This window comes from Sparus aurata, chromosome 21 (genome assembly GCF_900880675.1).
Source record: "Sparus aurata chromosome 21, fSpaAur1.1, whole genome shotgun sequence".
Lineage (NCBI taxonomy): Eukaryota > Metazoa > Chordata > Actinopteri > Spariformes > Sparidae > Sparus > Sparus aurata.
Window position 1 is genome coordinate 9,009,514 of NC_044207.1, and position 22,360 is coordinate 9,031,873.

The 22,360-nt window shown below is 41.5% G+C and overlaps 5 protein-coding genes across 6 annotated transcripts; 3 read left to right on the top strand and 2 right to left on the bottom strand.

The window, feature by feature from the left end:
• Positions 1 to 10: 10 nt before the first annotated feature.
• On the bottom strand, positions 11 to 1,859 carry nedd8l (NEDD8 ubiquitin like modifier, like). The gene is made up of 4 exons (XM_030402992.1): positions 1,685 to 1,859; positions 748 to 795; positions 556 to 638; positions 11 to 439 (listed from the first exon to the last, which is right to left on the bottom strand). The coding sequence occupies exons 1-4, from the start codon at positions 1,700 to 1,702 to the stop codon at positions 316 to 318; spliced, it is 273 nt and encodes a 90-aa protein (XP_030258852.1). The 5' UTR covers positions 1,703 to 1,859; the 3' UTR covers positions 11 to 315.
• A 586-nt stretch (positions 1,860 to 2,445) lies between these two features.
• Positions 2,446 to 5,100, top strand: LOC115572146 (uncharacterized). Of its 2 annotated transcripts, none has more exons than XM_030401973.1 (10): positions 2,446 to 2,596; positions 2,677 to 2,861; positions 2,943 to 3,046; positions 3,122 to 3,213; positions 3,303 to 3,483; positions 3,573 to 3,678; positions 3,961 to 4,049; positions 4,374 to 4,465; positions 4,554 to 4,654; positions 4,735 to 5,100. In XM_030401973.1, exons 1-10 carry the CDS (start codon positions 2,530 to 2,532, stop codon positions 4,747 to 4,749), a joined length of 1,032 nt encoding a protein of 343 aa, XP_030257833.1. In that variant the 5' UTR covers positions 2,446 to 2,529; the 3' UTR covers positions 4,750 to 5,100. The 2 variants fall into 2 exon arrangements, with proteins under 2 accessions (XP_030257833.1, XP_030257834.1); XM_030401974.1 differs by having other exon boundaries at positions 4,554 to 4,639.
• Positions 5,101 to 6,682: 1,582 nt separating this feature from the next.
• On the top strand, positions 6,683 to 8,824 carry zp3f.1 (zona pellucida glycoprotein 3f, tandem duplicate 1). The gene is made up of 10 exons (XM_030402011.1): positions 6,683 to 6,843; positions 6,925 to 7,091; positions 7,256 to 7,350; positions 7,470 to 7,558; positions 7,652 to 7,832; positions 7,922 to 8,027; positions 8,135 to 8,220; positions 8,375 to 8,466; positions 8,544 to 8,612; positions 8,697 to 8,824. Exons 1-9 carry the CDS (start codon positions 6,717 to 6,719, stop codon positions 8,600 to 8,602), a joined length of 1,002 nt encoding a protein of 333 aa, XP_030257871.1. The 5' UTR covers positions 6,683 to 6,716; the 3' UTR covers positions 8,603 to 8,612; positions 8,697 to 8,824.
• Positions 8,825 to 9,904: 1,080 nt separating this feature from the next.
• LOC115572571 (RING finger protein 212B-like) lies at positions 9,905 to 16,099 on the top strand. Its single transcript, XM_030402778.1, has 13 exons — positions 9,905 to 9,998; positions 12,991 to 13,114; positions 13,249 to 13,301; positions 13,406 to 13,480; positions 13,757 to 13,863; positions 13,952 to 14,054; positions 14,144 to 14,172; positions 14,266 to 14,306; positions 14,422 to 14,446; positions 14,799 to 14,850; positions 15,442 to 15,499; positions 15,632 to 15,662; positions 15,780 to 16,099. The coding sequence occupies exons 2-13, from the start codon at positions 13,015 to 13,017 to the stop codon at positions 15,853 to 15,855; spliced, it is 750 nt and encodes a 249-aa protein (XP_030258638.1). The 5' UTR covers positions 9,905 to 9,998; positions 12,991 to 13,014; the 3' UTR covers positions 15,856 to 16,099.
• Positions 16,100 to 17,447: 1,348 nt separating this feature from the next.
• homeza (homeobox and leucine zipper encoding a) lies at positions 17,448 to 21,752 on the bottom strand. Its single transcript, XM_030402777.1, has 3 exons — positions 21,289 to 21,752; positions 20,444 to 20,535; positions 17,448 to 20,061 (listed from the first exon to the last, which is right to left on the bottom strand). Exon 3 carries the CDS (start codon positions 20,032 to 20,034, stop codon positions 18,043 to 18,045), a length of 1,992 nt encoding a protein of 663 aa, XP_030258637.1. The 5' UTR covers positions 20,035 to 20,061; positions 20,444 to 20,535; positions 21,289 to 21,752; the 3' UTR covers positions 17,448 to 18,042.
• Between the last annotated feature and the right edge of the window lie 608 nt (positions 21,753 to 22,360).

Here is a 22,360-nt window from a genome sequence, read left to right on the forward strand (position 1 = left end):
GACGCAAAGGTCAACTTCAGCATTTATTCACAAGCAAAAAGACCACAGTGTTCTCAAACTGTCACCTGCACTGCATGGGTGCCTGCATCAACTGGTCAAACTCAGAAAGCCAATGTGGGTTTACAAAAAACATCTACAAAGGAAATTGAACGTCCTTCTTTTTTTTTTCTTTTTCTGCTGTTGTTGGGTGATTCTTTTTCTTTTTGTTTGCGTCTGCCGGGAGCGTGGGATTTCAGATCTCTGTGCTGTAACATGGTTAGACTGTGACAGACACCTAAAGCGTTGGCACTCAGCTGGCCCGATCGCTACGGCCGCTCATGACGAGCTGGAGAGGTGTAAGCATGGCCTGTGGAGCGTCGAGCCGCCTCTTAGCGCCAACACGAGATGGAGCACCGAGCCTCCCTGGATCTTGTAGTCTGCAGCTGTCTTCTCATCGTTCCTGAGGGGCAAAGGAGAGGGAGAGAGAGAGAGTGGAGAATGGTTTAGAGAAGACCTGTAAGAAGAAAGGAAGTAAGAGGTTGTCAGAGCTACTACAGAAAAGATGGAGGAACTCACATCTGTTTTCCACTATAGATGAGTCTCTGCTGCTGTGGAGGGATCCCTTCCTTCTCTTCCACCCTTTCTTTAATTCGCTCCACCTTCATTTAAACAAAAACAACACATTAAGAAAAAAATGATAGCACCTTGAGAGTCAACAGTAAACATGTAAGTGTGTGTTTTTTTTTATAAATCAGAGTTACATCTCACCTTGTCTGTGGGCTCAATGTCAATCTCGATTTCTTTTCCAGTGAGAGTCTGAAACACAAGTTAATGTGATCACATACTGAAATGACACATACAGTCTGCAAGAGAAGTTTTCACAAAAAAACAAGGCCACGCTAACAGACAAAATGCCCATCTCTTTTCATAGCAGGTTGCAGGAGTTACACCAAAGTCTGTGACCCATTAGATTTTGTGGCATAATTACTTATTTCCTTTTTATTGCAAAGCAACGACACAAAATGATGCCTCTAACGATATTTAGCTATAGATAATTGTAATTTATGATTATTTCCATCCTGGATTTAATCAATCCAATAGTTTTTATACCGATAGATTGTCAGTGTAAAAAAAATCAACCACAGTGACGTATTCATATGTCCCGACCACACAGTCCAAACTCAAATATTAACAATAATGCAATACAGAGACCGTTTGCCATAATCGCCTCAAATGATTGATCCATTATTTATCCCTCTATCGACCATTAGATTAGTCGACTTTTCGCTCCAGCCTCAAGTAACTGATGAATCTAGTAGTGCTATCTACAGGGCGCTTGCACAAGTTCTAGTTTATCCCCAAGGGTCACTTATTTTGTTGCAACACCGGTCAAGGAATTGGCTAACCTGCTCTGTTAGCAAGCTATCAAATAACATAGCTACTGAATGGCTACAAGTATTCACAAAGAGCCGCGTGCTAACAGCTAACTGGCAGCTCTGCCAAATTCATAGCAGAAAAACAAGCAATTATTAAACCAATATAGAAGAGAATGATATACATGTTGGCTCGAACACAACTAATGACTGCAGCAAGGCCCCGAAATAAATTAGCCAACCGGTAAGTCATGTTAGCGGGCTACCCAACAAGAGCAGCTACGAGCCGGATCCGGCGGAGAGGAGCGTAACACAAGATACGGCGGCCTTACCTTAACCTTGATCAGCATGTTGAATAACCAATATACTACAATTCGAAATTATATAAACTGTTTGCTGACCAAAACACTTGAAACACTAGCGAATTACAACCACTTGTCTGGCTGACTTGAATTTACTTCCTGTGTACAACGCTAAACTGTCCGGACGTGACCGCCTCAAAGCATACGGAAGAGTGGTTCCGCTATGAAGAAAAAACAAAACAAATCTGTTTTCTGATCCCACAGCAGCTTTCACACTGACAGTAACAAGTAAAAGAATTAAAGTAGTAGCAGCTCAACAGCTATGTAGAGTCCGAGTATACTACACAGTGATATGATATTGGATAACTTTTACTGATTGGTTTACATGAAATCATTTTAAATGTAAGTATTTGTTCGAGGTGGAGCTTATTTCAACTATATAACTTACTGATGAGTAGTTGAATCATTGTATTTTTTTCATTTATTTTCTGATTATGTTTTGTATGTGAAGTGATCTGCAAAGTTACAAGTAACTAGCTGTCAAATAACTGCTGCAGAGTAAAAGATTACAACGATTGCCTGAGAAAAGTGGTAAAGTAGATGTATAACATATGGTTAAGTAAAATAAGAGCATAAATGAATGAAAAATGATACTTTAGTAAGTACTTGACACAATGGACTTAGCTAAGTTCCACCTCTGCCTCCTAAAAACACAGAACAATAAACATGTAACTGTGAGAATGCACACAACACACCAGCTTCAGAGCAAACTCACTGAACTCTTGTCCTGCTCCCACACACATGTTATCATTCAGCTGATTAGGCAGGAAGTCTACAAATTGTGTCACTTCCAGACTGATCGCAATTATTCAGTCATGGTGCCTCAGCTCTACCTAGGTGTGATAATCTTGGCTGTTTTTGCAACGGCTGTTGCAAATGCAGGTATTTCTCATTCATGTCAGTAGATACGTGTCTCAAGTGCTTGATGTATAGAAACTGACATTACGAGAATTGGTTTGCAGAAATCAACGTAGTCTGTGAAAAAGACTCGGTGAGAATCACATGGAGGATCAGTGCCGAGTTGGTGCCACACGCAGCTCGTCTCTTCCTGGGGAACTGCATGCCGTCTCGGTTGAATGTTCTGTCCAGCGGAGAAGGCGAGGCACACTTCAACTACAAGTTTGCAGACTGCAAATTTAAAAGAGGGGTAATGTTGATGCCGCGTTTAACCAAAAAATACCTCTCAGCCTCCTGAGTGTCTTTTTTTTAATTACCTGTTTTTCGACAGATGAATGCCAAACATCTCCTCTATCAAAATGAACTGACCTACAGGCCGCATGCAAAGTCCAAACCTGCGGCCTTTGTCTATCCCATCGAGTGTGTTTATAAAAGGTAGAGTGCCCTTTTGAATGAAAATCCAGTTCAATCTAAAGCAGAAATGTGAGCTGAGAAAATGTTTAATTCCAGACCTGAGGGGTGGATTCCCCCTTTTCTGAACCCTGGATCAGGTGTTTCTGAGGGCCGAGGCGGGCTCGTCTTTCACATGGCACTCCTCAATGGTGAGTTTGAAAACTACCAAACACAACATGTGGATACTTTAAGGACAAATCTGAAGCCTTTTTTTTTTTTTTTTTATCTCCGCCTGCAGAGCAATTAACAGGTATAGCAAAGACAAATGTCATCCCACTGGGCTCGTTCATGCCGATATGGGCCGCAGTGGAGCAGAGGTCCCATCAACCTTTGCTGCTTCTCATGGAGGAATGTGTGGCAGCCACGACACCACAGCTGCGGCCTGACAGCCAGGTCTACCCCATCATTAGCAACAAGGGGTAGGACTCGGATGCTAGTTTGTCCTTTTAAATGTGTGTTCCAGACTAAAAGCTTTATTGCCTCACTGAGATTTTTTTTATTTCTGCAGGTGTCTTCTGGAAAGCATGAGGGGAAACTCTGTGTTCCTGCCTCGGTACCACTCGTCCGCAGTCACCCTTTACCTACAGTCCTTTAAATTCGGCCTTGGAGGGGAGGTGAGGGGGTGAACGGTAACTGCTTTTAAAGGAGGAGTTCACCCAAGCAATTTTGGTTTTTCGGTTGGTTTCTTTACATTTTCAAACCGGCCCCCATTTACTTCAGTTGTTGCAACACTGCTCAGCTCCAAATAATAATTTTGTGGACCACAACTTCGCCCGGCTTTCCATCGGCACCCATGGGCGTAGATCGTGATCGAATCTTAATTTTTGGGTGAACTTATCCTTGAAAGGAATATTTTCCTCACAACAAAGTTTGACAAAGTGTAACGCTCTCCTCAGGTGTACATTCACTGTAAACTGGTCGCGTGGGATCCTGAAGTTCTCGACGAAAGCAAGAAAGCCTGCCATTATGTAAAGGAAAATGGGAGGTAGGTCTGATCATGGACTCAGGAAACGGTCTCAGCAAGAAGGCCGTGAACGTATTTTCCACAGTATGAAGCTTGAGCTGGATACTGCAAAACCCAATGTCTTACTACATATACTTCTCATTAAAAGCATCTTGTACAGAACATAGATCTATATCATATGTCTTGTGATGCATTTCTGAACTTCGGAGAAAAAGCCAGTCTTGCCTCCGGTCTTTATGCTCAGCCAGACACAACTGGTATTGATATTCTTTACTGTATACTACACTGAGTTGTATGACCACTTACCAGTTGGTTGCACCGTGCTGACATGACTTTCTTTCTCAGATGGGAACTACTCGACGACCCCTTTCGGAGCTCAATCTGCAGCTGCTGTGACTCGACCTGCAGTTCCCGCTCCAAAAGATGGGCCGACTGGGGTAACGCTTTTCTGCCAAATGAGGCGTTTTGTGCGGGGTTTTTTTTTTTTTGCAAGTTTCTTTAATTCTTTTTTTTTTTCCTTGTCAGGATCCAACGGCTTTAGTCACAAATCTGTTTTGGGACCCCTGATCATCGTGGATCCGTCTGACTCGCAGGCCCACAACATACCACAGGTGTCTGGCTCTCAGGTGCATTGACGAGCTTTTCATTTCAAGGTCTTTGCAATCACCGGACATGTGTCTTAAAGTTCTCAACATTTTCTTGGCAGGAAAGCCCGGTGTGACCTGATGGAGACTCTGTGATTGTGCACAACAGAGGCCAGTGCAAGATGGCCTAAGGCTCCTGGCTTACTAAATGTCGGAGACTTCAGCTTTACGTGATCTCAACTTAAACTGTTTGCAGATTATTTGAAGCTGCAGTGGTATTTGCCAACATCATACATCCATCTTAAACCCTCAGCAAAAATAAACCTGGTGTAAAATCCTGAGATTTTGTTCTATTGCGTTTTGGTAGCAGTGTCTCTGTCCTGTTTATCCCTGCAAAGAACACCAGACGGTAGCACTTGATAACTGCTGCTTTTCTTTAGCTCTCCAAGTCATCACAACTCCAGGGAATAAACTGAAATAAAACCCAAGTTTACAGTCTTGTTATATTTACGTGCTAGAGTCACATACTACATGTCTCAGTCCAGCTGTTACCTGCCACACTGTTTCCCATTTCAATGTGGTAAATGTCACGGCTTGTAAATACTTTATCACTAGTGTTTACACTCTGTTGGCCATTACAAGGCAACTGGCTCACAATAAACTTCAGAATTTTGCTTTACAGTTAAAGGACCAGCTGAATTATGTTTCAATCATAATATGGCCTTCATATCCTCAGACCTCTCTTTGTGGGCCACATGATTTATAGGATGAAGCCTCTCGGATGCATTTTTTTTTTTCTTTTCTTCTGATCTTCCCATTCTAGCTGTGAATCGTGACTAAAGTCTTTTATCTTACCGATTATATGCACATCATTGACAAGATGTGACAAAATCACAGTTGTGATGCTGTGTCCTTGTATTGTGTTGCAGAGGGAATTAGCATGCTAACCAGATAGCTCGATTATTCCTGGTCCACAGCTCCTCTGGTAGCGGTGTGAACATCAAGTTCTCTCGGCTCTCAGTCCGAACTGCTGGATGCATGGCTAACCAAGCGAAGTCGTTAGTTACAAACTACATTTAGCAGAAGTTTGCAGTTACTCTGGTGAAATGCTGCCCCCTGTTTGTTTTGAGTATCAACTGGACAGGTGGCGAAGGCATGGGTGGGTGAAGAAAATGGGGACTTGTTTTAAAACGCAAAAGAAAAACAATTGGGGGAAAAAAAGAAATAAAACATAAAATGGCTCCATACAGCTTGTCCAGCATATTCCAAGTCTGATTTGAAAAGACAGTTTTCACACCGTTGACGTGTGGTCAAGCTAGTGCACCAACTTCAGACGGGCTGCTTGCTAACACTTTTAGCTTAGCAGGAGCTGTGAATATTTTGGGATCAATTTGGGATCTCTGGGCTTCTATGACCTTGGATTACCCTGGATGAGCTGTATGAAACCATCCTATGCTTTCTTTTCCATTTGTTTTTAACATTTGAAATTTTAAAACAAGTCCCCATCTACTTCAGTTGTAAGCTGCGACACATTTACTGCTCCAGAAATGTTTTGTCGACTACAAAATTTCACCTTACCTTCCATCAGCATTGGGGGTGCGTAGATTAATGACTGAACTTTAATTTTTGGGCGAACTGTTCCTTTAAGCCCGCAGCTGAATGTAGCTGGGAGTTTTTTTTCTTACTTTTAAACCTAAAATCAATGACAGTGTTGGAATGCAAGGGCAACTGTTTTCATTGTAATGAGATTATTCTCTCTGCGAGGACACACCGGTTCACACACTGTTTACAACTTCACCCATATTTACTGCCTGCATCATGGGTGCAAGGATAGTGATAAAACGGTTCCCTTGCTGTCGGAAATTGAACTCATACACTGTTAAATTATCTCATAAACGTGAAGCTCTAAATGTGTGAAACGTGCCACTTCATTATGCCTTTTTATGACGACCAAAAGAAACAGAATGTTTACATGTCACTGAGCAGGCTACACCAACGTGGCTCTAATGTGTGTTGTGATAACTTGCTCTCTTTCTAATTAGCCTGATGGCTGCTGCACCTGAGATTACTGACACACAGCAGGTGAAAGTGATCTCCTTGATTGATGCTTCCCAAGTCAGGAATAAAAAAACACCCCCCCAGTGTCAGGAGAAAGTGTTCAGTCACGATGGCTTTCTTTTGGCAAGGTGCACTGCTTCTGAGCCTGGCAGCTGCCGTGTCAGTGTATGCAGGTGATACTCCAGCAATGTATTATCTTTTAACTGGAGATTTCTGAGCTGCAACCTGAGCTCTTTGTGTTTTGTCTCTTACAGAAATGAAGCTGGACTGCGGGCCTGATTCTGTGACTCTGGTGTGGACGGATAGCAGAGCTCAGGCTGACACCTCGCTGTTCCGTCTGGGTAGCTGCTTGCCGACCAGAGTCTCAGTCAGGGAGGCTGTCTTCAGCGTGGACATCAATGACTGTAACTTCAGTAGGATGGTGAGTGAAGTGGTGAATTATGGAAAAAAAAAAACAAAAGGGCAGCACATGTATGTTGCAGGGGGTGCACTTTTGCTGTTTTTTAACTTTTTTTAATGTTTAACCATTGGGGCACCCGGTCAAGAATTTTCTGCAGTTTATCAACCATGTGCCATCTCTCATAGGTTACTGGGAACAATCTCATGTACACCAATGATCTGACCTATGCTTCCTCTCCTGATTCTTCCTTCTCACTCCCGGTTGTCTGTGCATATGAGAGGTGGGTATTCAACAGTACTTCAGTATTCAAATTAAAAGGTGCATGTGTTTTTGTTTTTTTTTGTTTTGTTTTTTTAAATGAAAGCAGTTGCCGTACATTCTCTGCTTTGTTTCACCCAGGCCCAAAGACTGGTACCCTCTGATTTATGACCCGGTGTTTGACACATACGGTCAAGGAGGTCTGGTGTTCCACGTTGGACTTATGAATGGTGGGTGTAGTTTAAAAAAACCAAACAAACCATGAGCTCACTGTAGACTGCTTGCATAATTCTCCTGTAACTTTCATATTTCTACTGCTACAGGAGACTTCTCAGGCCCTGCTGAATCCACTAGTTTCCCTCTGGGCTCCTTCATCCCCATCATGGCCAGTGTGGCGCAGAAGACCCATCAGCCCTTGCTGTTGCTTCTTGAGGAATGTGTAGCAGCCACCACACCAGAGCTGCAGCCTGAGAGCAGTATTTACCCAATAATCACCAATAAGGGGTACTCCTGTTACACTGGGAATAGGCACTAATTAAATTAACTTTTTACTTTATGGATGTAAACCAATATTGTGTTCTTTAACCGTACAGATGTCTTGTGGACAGTATGATATCGCGCTCAAGATTTGAACCGAGGCAAAAATCATCAGAGATCCATCTGTCCCTTCAGGCCTTTAGGTTTGCTCTTGGAGAAGAGGTAAACTTGCCTTGTCCCGTTTCTTTTTTGATGCAAATATTTTATTTATATTTTGTTTTTAAACTGAAATGCTGTCTCTAAATTGTGCCCTGCCTCAATTTTGACAGGTGTTCATCCACTGCAAACTGGTAGCTTGGGATCCTGTTGGTCTTGACAACACAAAGAAGGCCTGCCACTATGACAAAGAGCATGGGTAAAAATGTTACTTTTAAACTGTCTGTCAAATTTTGATGGCAATTTTTGTCAGAATGCCATCAGGAGAACCAGTTGAATGTCTGAAATACCTTGAACACTGCCCTTGATGAAGATTTAACAATTTACTAATGAAGACTTTCCTCTGAGCTCAGTTGGGAGCTTCTGGACAACACTGCATATAGCAATCTTTGTGACTGCTGTGAGTCCACCTGCAAGTCCAGGTGGATGAGGAGTACAGCGTCAGGTATTTGTACAACTGCTGTATCAAACTTGTGTCACTGTACTGGATGAACAACCTAATTTTTAATTTTGTTTCTACAGGGAAGCATGGAATGGTACACAATGCAGTCCTTGGGCCACTTACCATCACTGGGACCTGATATCTTCCAGGTATGAAATGGCTTTTAAATTTGACTTTGCAATGAATATTTATTCTTCACAATGAAACATTCTTTTTGTCTCTCAAAACAACAGGAATGGGTCCATCTCACAGACTGATTCTTCCATCTGATTTGGGTTTTTATTCTTGGTTTTCAAGCTTACTGCCTGTCTCTGCATTTCAGATTGTAATCTGGCCATTAAAGATGTATCCAAGACTTAAATGCTGTCAAGTTGTTTGTTTAATGTTGTATTTTCATGACTCCATGTTGTTTAAGTCTTCCCAGGTGAAACTTGATATGCACATTCTGTCATTAACTTGATATATAGTAAGGAACTAATAATATGGACAGCCTTTTTTTTTTTTTTTTTTTTTTTTTATTATTTAATATCTTGTCTCAGAACAATCCCCTTTGCATCAGGTCCTACATAGATTTTGCACAAATGTGCTACTTGTATTTAAGGTTGATGACTGAAAAGCCCCCAAAACATTGCCTGAGGTTGAATCTTGAATTGGCATCCAAACATGCAGGACATGACATGGTGTAAAATGTGTCCTTGGTATTGTATTACATCAACAAGCTGTTCATGGAGGAAAATAAGGTCCCCAGAACACTGCTTCCATCTAGAAAGATGGCGGGGTCTGCCACACATAATGAAGTAAAATGGTATGACCTGGTGTCCTTAAGGCCAGTTTGTACTGGTTAGTATTTTAGGCATCAAGGAAAGATTTCTTCCCCAAACTAGGGTGCACCTTACTATTGTGAGCATTCAAAGAGTGGGACTAGCCCATCAAATCAGACCAATAACATGTTGTTAAATTGATCAAGGTTATTTTCTAAAGTCAATTTTGAATTTTATTCCCCCCCTCCCTCTTTTGTATTTTCTGGGCACATCCACCACCTTGTACAGAAGATTAGCGCCACATGTGAATTATTTATTTTTTTTTAGTTCTGACTTCTCAGAATTCTGAGAATAAAGTCAGAACTAAAAGAATTCACATGTGGCCCTAATCCTCTTCCGTATGAATGAGATCAATGGAAGCTACAAAGTAGTACAGTACAAAGCTATCTAAAGCCAAAAATTACCTACAATCCACCATTTCCCTAAATTAAAATCTATTTTGGTTGATTAAATTAAAGCTAGCATATTTACACGATGTCAATCATGCTGAACTTGATCCAGGAAGTATCCGTTGGCATAGCGATTTTCATAGTCTAGCGATTTCATAGTCTAGTCATAGCGATTTTAACACTCAGTCATGGAGGGCGGGCCTTCTTGCGTCACACCGGCCAATCAGAGCAGAGTGGGACGCGCGCGGGGGCGGGACTGCTGCTGCGCCGGGTGAAATAAAACGTTATCAGGAGAAAACTTCAAGACTTCTGAGCAGGGCGACAGGTAATGTTAGCAAAATAACAGGACTCAGGGTGAAAGTTTCTTGCCAACATGTTACAAAGTTTTTTGTCCATTTCTTCCTCTCTATTTGTCAGTATGATGCCTTGAATCTTTGATAATCTATGCTAGCTAGCAAAGCATTTTGGCAGCTAAAACCCGTTAGCAGTGTGGATATCACCGACTTCACATTAAAAAGGTTGATAAACAGTCTCAGTAGCACTATTGCAGAGTTATACAGTGATAAACTGGCTGAGCTGTGTTACTGGTGTGATTAATGGGCAGCAAAAGAAGAATACAGTAATGTAAAGCATTAATGTAATTAAAGCTTAATATTAACAGTAATGTTTATACTGGTGCAGTGTATGGCCAAAATTAAGTGGACATCTGATGCCTTTTGAACATGACATTTTAAACCATAGGCAGTAAATCTGGGTCAGCTTTACTCAAGATTGAAACCTGGCTGTAGGGAATTGCTCCTACTTAATCAGAGAGCAGCATTCATGATATATTTAAAATAAAATTAAAACCCATAAAAGTACAGTACTTTTCAACTAAGGTGGTTCAGGTGCTGTTGCTGGTCTAGTAAAAAGAATTTCTTATATCAGTTGCTATGGGATAGGGTTATCATGACCAAGGAACAACTAAAACCGCCTTATGGCTGCCATTTTTTAAAAACACAGCTAGTGTAGCCTCCCCTGATATTTCCATGAGTGAATGAACAAAAGATTGTGACTATTTTCACTAATCAAGCAACAGCAGTCCACAGATCAGTCGTGTTTGCATGCCAGTGTAGGCATGCAATGCCAATAGTAGCACTTGTCAATGTTGTTATATTGGTTCACCAAAAGGTTCACAGGTTGAACCAACTTTGAACACACACAAGCAGCAGCCCAGAGCCGTAATTAGTTTGCTGTGGTCAAGTCTATGGGGTCTATGTGACCTCAGGTTGCAGTGGAATGAGAGTTTAACAGATCGATAACCATGTCGGAAAAAATCAAAAACAGTATTACACAATTATTTGTATATTCAATTACAGTTACTGTTAACCTTAAATTGATGAATACAGAAGTATTGATTTAAAAAATATTATGTCCTGACTGACATGAGCATCATAATAACTTGATATATATATATACATATATATATATATATATATATATATATATATATATGTATATACACTACTCACAATTAGTTAGGGATATTGTTATTTAGATGAGTGCTTTTCCTATTTGGTCTGAATTTTAATGAAATAAGTAAAAGTTCCCTTTGATATTACTAATAATGAATGAGAAGAAACACCATTTTCATTAGTTTAATATTTATTACCCCAAAAATTTAGACAATAACAAGGATAGCCCCAAATAACAAAAATTGACAATGTCAGTAGCGGGTGTTTCCACCATTTGCCGCAATGACAGCTTGACAGCGACGTCTCATGCTCCTCACTAGCCTCATGATGTTGTTCTGAGGCAATGCGTTCCACTCCTCCACAAGTGCTACACGCAGTTCTGCCAGGTCACGTGGGGGTGGGGTACGATCATCCAGTCTCTGCTTCAGCTTGTCCCAGACGTGCTCTATGGGGTTCAGGTCAGGAGACATTGCTGGCCATACCATATGAGGCACTCCGAATTCCTGAAGTCGAGCTGTGACAATTCTGGCACGGTGTGGTGGAGCATTATCATCCATGAACAGAAAGTTGGGGGTGTGCTGGCGGAATTGGGGGATGATGATGGGTTCTATGATGTCTCTGAGGTAAGAACGTGCAGTGACTGAGCCATCTACAATAACCAAATCTGTTTTGCGCTGACCGGTGATGCCTGCCCAGACTGTTGCACCTCCTCCACCAAAGGGAACTCTGGGGACCATGTTGACCTCGGCGTATCGCTCACCTCGCCTTCTCCAGCAACGCTGACGACCATCATTTCTGTGCAAGGTGACCCGACACTCATCAGTGAACAGGACGGTAGACCGCTGCTGCATTGTCCAGGTCACATGGTCTTGTGCTACTGCAAACGTTCACGGCGGTGTCTTGGTGTCAGTGGAGTCACCTGCAACGGTCGTCTGGCATTCAAGCCAAAGCGGTGGAGTCGGTTTCGAATGGTTTGTCTGGAAACCCTAGTACCCCTCACATCTCGTAACTGGGCCTGCAGCTGTGTGGCAGTTGCATAACGATGTCTGAGTGCATAGGTCCTTAGGTACTGGTCATCATTGCGGTCTGTCACTCGTGGGGCTCCACTCCTGGGTCTGTCGTGAACTCTGCCAGTAGTTCTGTGTCTTGATGCAAGTCTGCTGATGACACTTTGAGACACACCAAGCTCACAAGCAACATCTGACTGCCTGCCACCGACCCGAAGGCGCGCTATGGCCAGGTGGCGCTGTTCGTCCGTTAAGTGACGTTGTGTGTTCATGGCTGTTTGAATGATGAACTTGGAATGACTTACTGACAATACCAACTTTTTATACCCACAGAATGATGAAATTGATGCCACATTGAAAAGGGTTGTCTTTTAGTTTTTTGGTACTGGTCCCAATATGTAAGGCACACTGTACACAGTGAGACCATTACGTGGAAAACACAAAATGAGGTGTGTCTGTCACCCCAATACAACTGCCTCCCTATCCCAAAACTCTCTGAAGTGAAACAAACACCGTTTGTATGAAATCCACTGAGTCTCTCACAATATCCCTAACTTATTGTGAGTAGTGTATATATATATATCAAGTTATTTTATTATCATACTAATATCGTACAAGTATGTAGATGACAGAATGGATATGCTACACTTTTGTCAAGGTCAGTTTTCATAGCACGGTAAAACATGAAACTGATGGTGGTTTTACTTCACTCACCAGCTAAAAAAAACAATGTTTAGATGGACAAAAAATGCTAAATTTTGTACCCCTCTGCTGTCCACATACTTATGGCTATACACTGTAATATTAAATGTTACAAAATCCAATTTTTATATTGCAATCTTGTGTTTGTTTGCAGTGGATTAAACCCACAGGTGTAAAAATGGACTGGTTCCACTGTAATCAATGCTTCACAAAGAGAGGGTCGAATTTTGCTGTGTCCAGCTGTGGCCACATCTGCTGTGAAGCATGCATTAAATCTAGTAAGACAGGTCTATACTATCTGCTTTGCATGATAAGTTAATTTGCTTCACCTTTTGACCATAAGGATTTATATCCATAATTTAACACAATGGCTCAGATTCAGGCTTTGTACGCTTCTTGTGATTTCCCACAGAGCAGTGTGGCGTGTGTGGAGCCAGCTGCAGTTATCTGCCCATCTCTGACAAGGTTGGTGAGTTTGACATCTTCACTGCAGGTTACTGTCTGATGCCGCCAACAAAGATTGACCTTTTATTCAAATGTTTTGTATCTGCACATATTTTCTATTTCAGATGAAGCCACAGGAAAAGGTTTTTTTCAAGGACCCTGTGAAGCTCATCCAATCACGGCTGCAGCACATTTCACAGGTCTGTCTCCTCTGTGCAGAGTTCACCCCGAGCTCCCTCGCTACTGCCCTTTTAATTGCTATACTAGGATGTTTAAATGTCAGAGCAGTCAGTCAATTAATAACCAGACAGTGAGTCATTCAACAAGAGATTGTTTCAGTTAAAGTGATATTTGTGATTAAAAAGCGTTGCTTCAGGATCACTTTAAGATCACTGGTGAATCCCTGAGCTATACTACAAAAGCTGAATCTCAGTTACATAATATTTTTAATATTTTGAGGTCTCCTTGCTCCACAGATTTCGCTTTTTCAGCGGACACAGATGGAGAGAGTTACAGCGTACTACAAGCACAAGTCTGTCGAACTGGAAAGACGTCTGGAGGAAGTCACCAAACAGGTTTACAGGTGATTTTAATATTTGTTATTGTTCTTCCGTGGCTTTGTAAATAAAACCCAATTGCAACGCTATTCTTTCCACATCTGTCATCACAAGGCAACTCTCTGAGCTGAAAAGAGAGAACGCTGACTTGAAAAAGCAACTGTTAGAGCTAAAGAGGGAGAATGCTGAATTGAAAAAGCCCCTTTCTCAGAGGAGGGTAAGTGTTCCAAAAGTGTGATAAAGACATAGTTCATGTTGACAGAAATGCAGGCAATAAATAAAATTTCTGATTTATTCTACACTCAGGTTTCTCCAGGACAGATTCAAATAGATGGGTAAACAAAATACTTTTTAGGACTTTAGGAGCAAACATTCCAGTATTTATATTTATAAAACATTTGAGTAACAACTTTTTATCTCATATATAGTGCTCAAAGGATGTCACTTCCTATAGCCGTCACCTCCCCAGGTAAACCCAGTGATTGAAATTGAACTGTGACAGACATTTTGTATCGTGTTGGTGGCTCTTTCAAAATGTATTGATTCAAGTTGATAAGAATCATGTGCGTGTTTTCTTTGACCAGTTATCCCTCGTTCAAGAGCCATGAGGTATGTATGATTTTGTCATGCTGTAGTGATTTCAATGCTTTATTTGCAGCATCATCCTGTAGTGTACATATATTTATACCTTATACAAGGACTGCCATATATTGCTTCTGATACTTAGATGGCACAGTATAAGCAAAATATTTGTGACAGCAGGAGTCAGTACCTTAAAAAAGTATTTTAAAATTATGAAATCTCATGTATGAACGTAAGGTTTAGTTCTACATTATTTTATTTTATTTTTTTGCTTAAATCATTATCTATTGTTGTGCTTTTGTATATAGTTTATTCTATGTAACTTTTTTTGTCTTTTAAAATTAATAAATGAATCATTCACATTTTTTTATGCCGTTAGTCATCTGCAGGGGTGGGGCAGAGAGAGAGCTCCCAGTCTGTCCTCTCATACAGTAAGTCTAGTGTAATGTAATCCTACTAAGTATTTTCTCTCTCTCCCTCTTTCTATATATATATATCTATATCTATATCTATATATATATATATATATATATATATATATATACACAAATTTAGCAAAATACTATTTTTTTGTTACTTTCAGACCCTTGCTCACTTAATATTTGCAGTTCAAAAAATCTTAGCTCAAGGTCAACTACAACTGTGAACAGCTTTTACTACAGCTTTCCAGAAGGCTTCATTGTACTATCTTGCTCAGTGGATGTGGTTTCTTCTGTTGTTAAACAGATGAAAACTTAATCCACTGATAAAGACTATTTTACTATATAAAAAGGCGTTTGAAAGATCCTGAAGAAGCTCAGAAGTGGACCTTTCATTAAGACTACAATTTTGATGGCCGAGAATTAATTTTGATGTTCAGTAATAAATACACACTCACAGCACAGGCACTCAGTAGTACCAATAGAAATTTAAATTATAGACTCATTAAACAACACCTTGAGATATTTCATTTGGTTTCAACTTTTGTTTTATAAAATAAAGAAAGCATTTAATTTGACCTGACCTGTTTCTGTTTTTGTCAGACTCCTGGATCAGCTACCTCCATTTCTAGCCACAGTTCTCTTCATGAAAATGTACACAGTAAGTGGTTGAAAACTTGTTTTTGTAGCTCTACTTTAGGTTCTGGGAATATATACTATGCTGTGCTTAATAAACTTACAAATTAAATGCATACAATCCATGATGAAAATTCTCTCACCTGTTTTTAAAAAGGAACACCCTCGTCCTTTAGCACTCCAACAAGGTAGGCAATGCTCTCTAAATGACTCCTGCCATGAAACATTATATCAAATTCCTAAAATATTGTTTTAAATGGGAAGATTTTCTCATGGGTTAATCAATCTATTTCTGTCATCCTCAGAACTCAGCGTCAGACTCCTAATGTTTTCCAGTTCCAGTATGTGAGTGGACCATCAATACAGTCACCCAGGCGTTAATGAAATGGCCCCCTGGGGACAGTTTTGTCAGTTATGTTCATCAGGACTGTCACATCTTTGTTGGAGATTCACATTTGTTTTATGCCCAGAAAAACTTGGCAGCACTGTTTAAATGTCTTGTATATTGTTGAGCATAGGTACTTGATAATTGTGAAACTTATATAGATATTGTACCATGTGATTCCCCTGTTTGGGAATGAACCTGTAATATTTTTCCATCAGTTAATACAGAACACAAAAACCATTGCCTGCACACATGATTAAAAGACAAGTCCTTTACTGGTTTCCAGTGACACAATTGTGCAAATGGGAACAGGAAAAAATACATTTCAAACATCTGCAAAGGAAGACACTAAGTGACCACATTATGGTCATCTAAACTTTGTCCAGACATTTCTAATGAACTAAACTCTGGCTCAAATTAAAGTCCACAGCACCCTTGTAGTAAACTAGAAGTACTTTAGAGTATGGACTTTATCTGAACTGCTGGGTGTATATGTATGTGTTTGTGCTATTATAATAATCTGATTCAACAGAAACATGGGATTTATTCTTTGGATGAAAACCCTTCACTACTTACACAGTACATGATCAGTTATCTTATCTAGTTTGTCTATATTATAAGCCATCAAGTCACATCCTACACCTATTAAGACAAAAGAGATTTAAAAATACTGACTGAATCAATGAATGCAAAAGAAAGCTAAAATGGGCATTTGCATCTGTATGATGTTAATATGAGTAATGCTTTCTCAGTGCTGTTCGCTATAGGGCCCAGACACACCAAACTGTTTTCTAAAGAACCTGTGGCAACGAAGGATGACTGTTGTGTCACCTCATGTGGCCTGTGTCTCGGCCACAAAGCTGCACTGAAAACACCGCAAAGACCACAGCCGAGAACTTCAAGAGGGGAAATAACTCTCCATACCACCAGGTAGTGGTAGTCTATATATGTCATTCAAAAGAGACACTGAAAGACTGCTGATATATGCTGTTATTATAAAGCAGAGTTTTTGACACCACTGTCACTGATAAAGCTGCTTCTAATCAAGAACTATCTGATAAAAAAAGTTGCATGGAGGACAAGCTAAGAGGCGGCGGTGAAAAATAAGGAGAGACCACACTAAATGGGTGGAATCATGGAAGCCACAGCGACGGGGCTTTCCCTTTTTTTCAGGTTTCTCTTCCTGTGCACTGATTTGCTTTGCTGAACGGTCAGTCTGAGTGACTCTTTCACCATTGGGCTCAATTGGCCAAAAAGCTGCAGACAAGGGCAGCGTTGTGCCAGCGATGCAGGACACACTGTAAAAAGACAGGCCACAGACGCTCACCAACTGCCCTGACATTGGCTTGGTGTATCAGGGCTCGTAACTGTACAAAAGTACAGTGCAATGACATGCAAATGACAAGCAAAGTATTCAGATAGTAAATCCAGTACTGTAGCGGAGCATCTAAAAGAATATTGGAAGACGAGTTTCAGAAATGTTCTGTTGACAGTAATAGAATTAGACGTATCATGCCGTTTTCACAAGTCATGATCACAGGTTTCAGTGTTAATGGATCAAGAAGGACACTGTTAAGTTAGGAACTCATCATTTGTGAAAGGATTGGATTTAATGAACATAATGGCAGCAGGCTCTAAAACCAAAGTGCAAGATGTCAATTTAAAGTGTACATGTCCAGTGTGCTTTTCATGACAAGGAATTATTGGCTGTAACGGAATGATTTCACACAGTGACCAGTCAACAAAGACATCAACATAGAATTTTTTTCCGGAGCAGTTACTTCTCTGCTATATTCAGGTACCAAAAGTACAACCAGTTTAAATTATACTGCTACAGTAGCATACTAAAAAATCTGTAGTAGTGATACCTAAACAAAAATAATAAGCTCAAAAAATATAACAAGCCAGTGTACAAGTTACTGTCCTATTTACAGCAACACAGGCAGCACAATTATAATTCAAGTCCAAATATATTAGGATAAGCATGAAATGCAGCATATATAAAAAAAACACAAACCTAAATTTTGGTTTGCACAGGGAAGACTGGATGTTACAAACCTGCCTCAATTAAAGCAATTTAAACCTAGGTAATAACTATTCTAGTTGGTGCAAAGAATGTGAGAACCATACTCCACCAACTTTTTTTTTTTTATATAAATGTTCCTAAGTCTGGTTCCAGTGTCTTAATCAGTAACAATAGGTTCTTGGTATGTCTCCCCTACATCCTGAGCTGCAAACCAATCTCGCACTTGCTGGTAGCTCATTTTGGATTTCTTGCATAGAGAGTCAAGGTCTTTTTCATGTAGAGGGCCTGTCGAAAGGTAATATGTTACCAATGGCTGGATATCAGGGTAATCTGTACCTGCTGCATTGGGTTGAGATTTTCGTTTGCGACCACCCCCAACCCTAGAAGATGTCCCAGAGCCACTTCCATTACTTAAACCACTACTACTTTGCTGGGCTGCAAGTTCTGCCAAGAACTGGTCACGGACCCCCTTCACCCAGCGCAGCTGTCCGTTTTTAACAGCATACCTTGTGTCCCCAAACCACTGAATCACATCTGCACGGGGTAAACCTGTAAGCTTAACAAGTTCAGTGTAATCTTCACTCTTGGGCCACTGGCAGCACAAGAAGTATTGCTTTAACACATCCAACTGCTCCTTGGTCTTTCTTGGTCGCCCAGCAGGAGTAAGTCCAGGGGATGAGGAAGCTCCTGAGACGCGCGAGGGAGTTTGTGAGGGACTGGCTTTGGCTGAGTGGGCAGACTTCTTTGATGTGCTGATGCTCTTTGAAATCGGTTTACAGGGTGAGGCAGGCAGTGGTGGGCTGCCAGAGGGGGAAGAGCAGGGAGAGGATTTTAATGTACTTGGTGGTTCCCATGGCTCATCTGGCTCAGACTTGCAGGTCTTGGTCAGTTGCAGGGGTTGTTCTTCACTTTGATCCTCATCTTTAAAACTGTCCCCATCACCAGAAAGCTTCTCCATAACTTCATACTCCTCTGCATCAAGGACCCTTTCCCCAAATGCTTCCAGGCTGTTTGTCAAAAAGGTCTGAAAGAAATGTGAATTTCTAATCCCATTGCTACGGGCTCCCTCAGCACCCTTCACTCCATTTTGCTGACGAGTTTTTTGAGTAGTAAGTGAAAGAGGTTGAATTTGTTGATCATGTTTACCTCCAACTGCAGTTTGTTGAGAGTAGTTCTGGGCTGCTGCCAAGCTTCCTCGGCCAACCCTAAGCTGGTACCGGCTGTCACTGAACCATTTACGAATGTCATTACGGCTCAGCCCCGTTTCTTCCTGCAAACGTCTAAGCTCTGCCTCTGCAGGCCAGTTCTCTCTCAGAAAGCTCTTTCGAAGGGCAGCGAGCTGAACCTTAGACTTCTTGTAGCGCCCATGACGGTGCTGTTGAGAAGATGATACTGAAAGGTCAAGGGAGACATCAGCTGCTGTGCTTGCTGGTGTGTCTGCTGGTGGGCGGTAGAAGTATGAATCCTGAGGAGGAGGGAGGGTGGAACTGAAACATGGGGCACTGGGTTTGGCTGGTTTATAGGAATCTGGTGACTCACACTTTGGTTTCTTTTTCTGAGGGGTGAAGCTGGAGAGAGCTCCCTCTACTTCATCACTTTCCTTTTCCTCAATTACCAATTCCTCATAACTTTTGCTATTTATTTTGGCTTCCTCATTTGTTTCAGTAGGCTCATCACAGATTTCAGGCACTGCGAGCTTCCGCCTTGTCTCCTCTATCTCTTCTGAGGACCAGCTGATGCCATATTTGATCCTTTGCACCATAAACCACACCTTCACTTTGTCCAGTGGCAAGGCACATACCCGAGCCAGGGTGCTAACCTCACGGGATGATGGGTATGGAAATAGGTTAAAGGCTTGGACCAGCTCAGGGATTGTGTCAAGTTCCCGGGTTTGATCCGACTGTGTCCATACCAATTTCAATCCCTCTGATACTAAAGGCAGGCACACAACAGAGTTGTGGTTCGTGGTGAAACTGGCCACGCCACTTTCGTTGCTTTCAGCTGAGCTGGAAGGGTGGCGCAAATCCATGGAGGAGTTTTTAACGTCAAGCTTTTCTTCACATTCTGTGTTTGTTACTTTCCCTTCAAAAGACTCCTTCATGCCCACAAGAAGTCCATTTCTGCCATTATGTTCACTGTAGGTCGCCATCTGGGTAAGCAAAATAGGCTCATTCACCTAGAAACGAAACAGAAACACAGAGTTAGTCCTTGATATTTTTTCTGGAGTCAAGTGCCAAACTGCTTTCACTTCACAGATAAGATCACTAAAGAGAAGGAGTGTATCTTTATCACGGACTATAATGTTTTTCAGAACTTTATGTTCTCATTCGTTCTCAAAGTCAATTATCTGACAGCTGTTTCCCCCCTCCCCCCTATTTTTCACTCCTAATTCTGAACTCCCAATGAAACTAGTCGTATACCCTGTCCAGACTGGGATCCCCTCCCCCAAAGTGTGGTGACTGACTTTTGTTTTGTGTGAGTGGGGGTACTGGTCGCAAAGGGTGGGAGAGGGGGGGAATGGGGATCTATAAGAAATCCATCACAGTCTACTTTCTCACCCCGTTCCAGTCAGGCTTTGTTCCACTCCCAAGTTCTCAGTCCCGAAAGTTAAGTGTATCCTCTTCACAAAGGCAGATACCACAAGAGAAACCTGGGGAAGGAGAATATGAGCTGCATTAGTCATCCTCAATTCTAAGTGTAGGCACACTACACACTTAAAAAGTATCAAATACTGCAAATGATTTGAAAATCTGAATTTAACTACAATGTGTTCTTAAGCAACAGGTGTTCAGTCATCACCTTAACATATCACAATAGAAATGTCAATTTGGGAGTTTGAAGGCTGACCACAATTAATTGTTATTCACATATACTTGTATTTATTTACACTTTTGTCACATTGCAGTCATTACCCAATTGTATGAATCAGGTGCTTTTACTGCTAATTGCTGTCTCACAAGTAAGTGTGTACTCTTCATTTGAGAGGAATTGGTCTGTATTTGGGACAGCAGACTGAATGTTGCGCATTTAGTTGGGAGGTTACGCCATGGCCGGGATTTAGGTCGGGTGAGCCACGCAAGAAATGTTCAAGTGTACCAAAAACATTAGCAAACAATTATGAAATCACTGCGTTAGTCATCCGTGACACATTGAAATTCATCCGAAGAGGTCCTGCGGTGGCCTCCCCAGTGTTTGGGCTTTAACTGTAATGCGCTGTGAGAATTTAAACGTAGTACGTTTTTTTTTTAAGTGAAACAAAAAGCTGTAAAAGTTCCTCAGTGTGCCAGTGGCTGTGGCAGACCAGTGTCTCCCCCCTTTATGGCGTACTAACTAAAACGCTTCACACTGCACAGGCGCACTTCGGCGTCTGACACGCTTCAGCGAAACATAAAAATAAACTTACCGAAAATACCAAAACAGCCCTTTATCCCCGAGGTCCGTTTGAGCGGAACGAAAACCAAAGGAACCCAGAGTTTCCCCTCTTCCACTCCGCTTTTTATGGCCGAAGTTTAGAGGAAGACCAGGGGAACAATACCGTCTGTCTGTCTGTTTGACCCTTGTCTTATTTATCAAGCACCTCGACGGATTACGGTCGGGATACAAAGATGCGAGACGACCAAGTTTGTCGCCTTTTCCTCGGAGTTCAGTCGTCGGCTAATTCCTGCCGTAGAGGGCTCAAATCTCTCAATCCGTGAGATTCGGGTACGAATTCGCGTCGCCGTTACTTCGTCCCCCTCGGTCCATCCGTTGTTGCTTTTGTTCTTTAACTGAGAAGTGTTTTCCCTGTCCGGCCAGATCGAGGCGAGGCGGAGCTGAAGACCAGGAAGCCCAGAAGGCCCAACTGACTCTCCCACAGTGACGGCGGGGTGGGTGTGCCAGTCTGGGAGAGCAGGCCGTGGATTGGTGGGAGGAGGCGCCTGTATAATAAATCCGTGGCAGTAGGCTAAACATTTTTACGTCAACCACCCACCAGTCTCTCCCCCCCCTTCCCGACACCCAAATCAGGCCCACAAACATCTGATGTGATTTTCCACGAGAAACAATATCTTCATACATTTATATTACAGATTCATCCAGCTCGTACTGAACTCACAGACAGTAATAAGGAACAGGAGTTAATCATTTTAGGCAAATAAATGTACTTGTATGAATCTCCCTCCGTTCAAGACCACTGGACAAAATGTATAGAGATTCTGAGCTGTCAGTACAAAGGACATATTACCACAACCAGCACTTTTATTTGAATTAAGCAATTTGGATAAATCAAATAACTAATTATTTTGGGGGGCTGGCAGTGTAGTGAAGGCTTTGAAACAGCAAGTAGTCAAGTTGAGGAATAAAACTTACTGAACAATAAAAATGAACAGTGTATTGAGCATTTGGATAAAATCCATATTGATTAAAAGCGTTTTATTTTGTGCTGGGGGGACTTGACCTCAGTATGTCTAAAACAATCACTATGGCACTGTGTGAGT

Excerpts from the sequence above, each read along its gene's own strand:
- nedd8l (XM_030402992.1), bottom strand. Across the intron at positions 639-747 it reads ACATTGAGCCCACAGACAAG|GTGGAGCGAATTAAAGAAAG; the intron begins GTGAGATGTAAC and ends GTTTAAATGAAG. Across the intron at positions 440-555 it reads ATCTATAGTGGAAAACAGAT|GAACGATGAGAAGACAGCTG; the intron begins GTGAGTTCCTCC and ends TTTGCCCCTCAG.
- LOC115572146 (XM_030401973.1), top strand. The coding sequence starts at position 2,530 with ATGGTGCCTCAGCTCTACCTAGGTGTGATAATCTTGGCTGTTTTTGCA. Across the intron at positions 4,050-4,373 it reads TATGTAAAGGAAAATGGGAG|ATGGGAACTACTCGACGACC; the intron begins GTAGGTCTGATC and ends TTTCTTTCTCAG. Across the intron at positions 4,466-4,553 it reads CAAAAGATGGGCCGACTGGG|GATCCAACGGCTTTAGTCAC; the intron begins GTAACGCTTTTC and ends TTTCCTTGTCAG.
- zp3f.1 (XM_030402011.1), top strand. The coding sequence starts at position 6,717 with ATGCTTCCCAAGTCAGGAATAAAAAAACACCCCCCCAGTGTCAGGAGA. Across the intron at positions 6,844-6,924 it reads TGCCGTGTCAGTGTATGCAG|AAATGAAGCTGGACTGCGGG; the intron begins GTGATACTCCAG and ends TGTCTCTTACAG. Across the intron at positions 7,092-7,255 it reads ACTGTAACTTCAGTAGGATG|GTTACTGGGAACAATCTCAT; the intron begins GTGAGTGAAGTG and ends CATCTCTCATAG.
- LOC115572571 (XM_030402778.1), top strand. The coding sequence starts at position 13,015 with ATGGACTGGTTCCACTGTAATCAATGCTTCACAAAGAGAGGGTCGAAT. Across the intron at positions 13,481-13,756 it reads GGCTGCAGCACATTTCACAG|ATTTCGCTTTTTCAGCGGAC; the intron begins GTCTGTCTCCTC and ends CTTGCTCCACAG. Across the intron at positions 14,851-15,441 it reads CCAGTCTGTCCTCTCATACA|ACTCCTGGATCAGCTACCTC; the intron begins GTAAGTCTAGTG and ends TGTTTTTGTCAG.
- homeza (XM_030402777.1), bottom strand. The coding sequence starts at position 20,034 with ATGGCGACCTACAGTGAACATAATGGCAGAAATGGACTTCTTGTGGGC.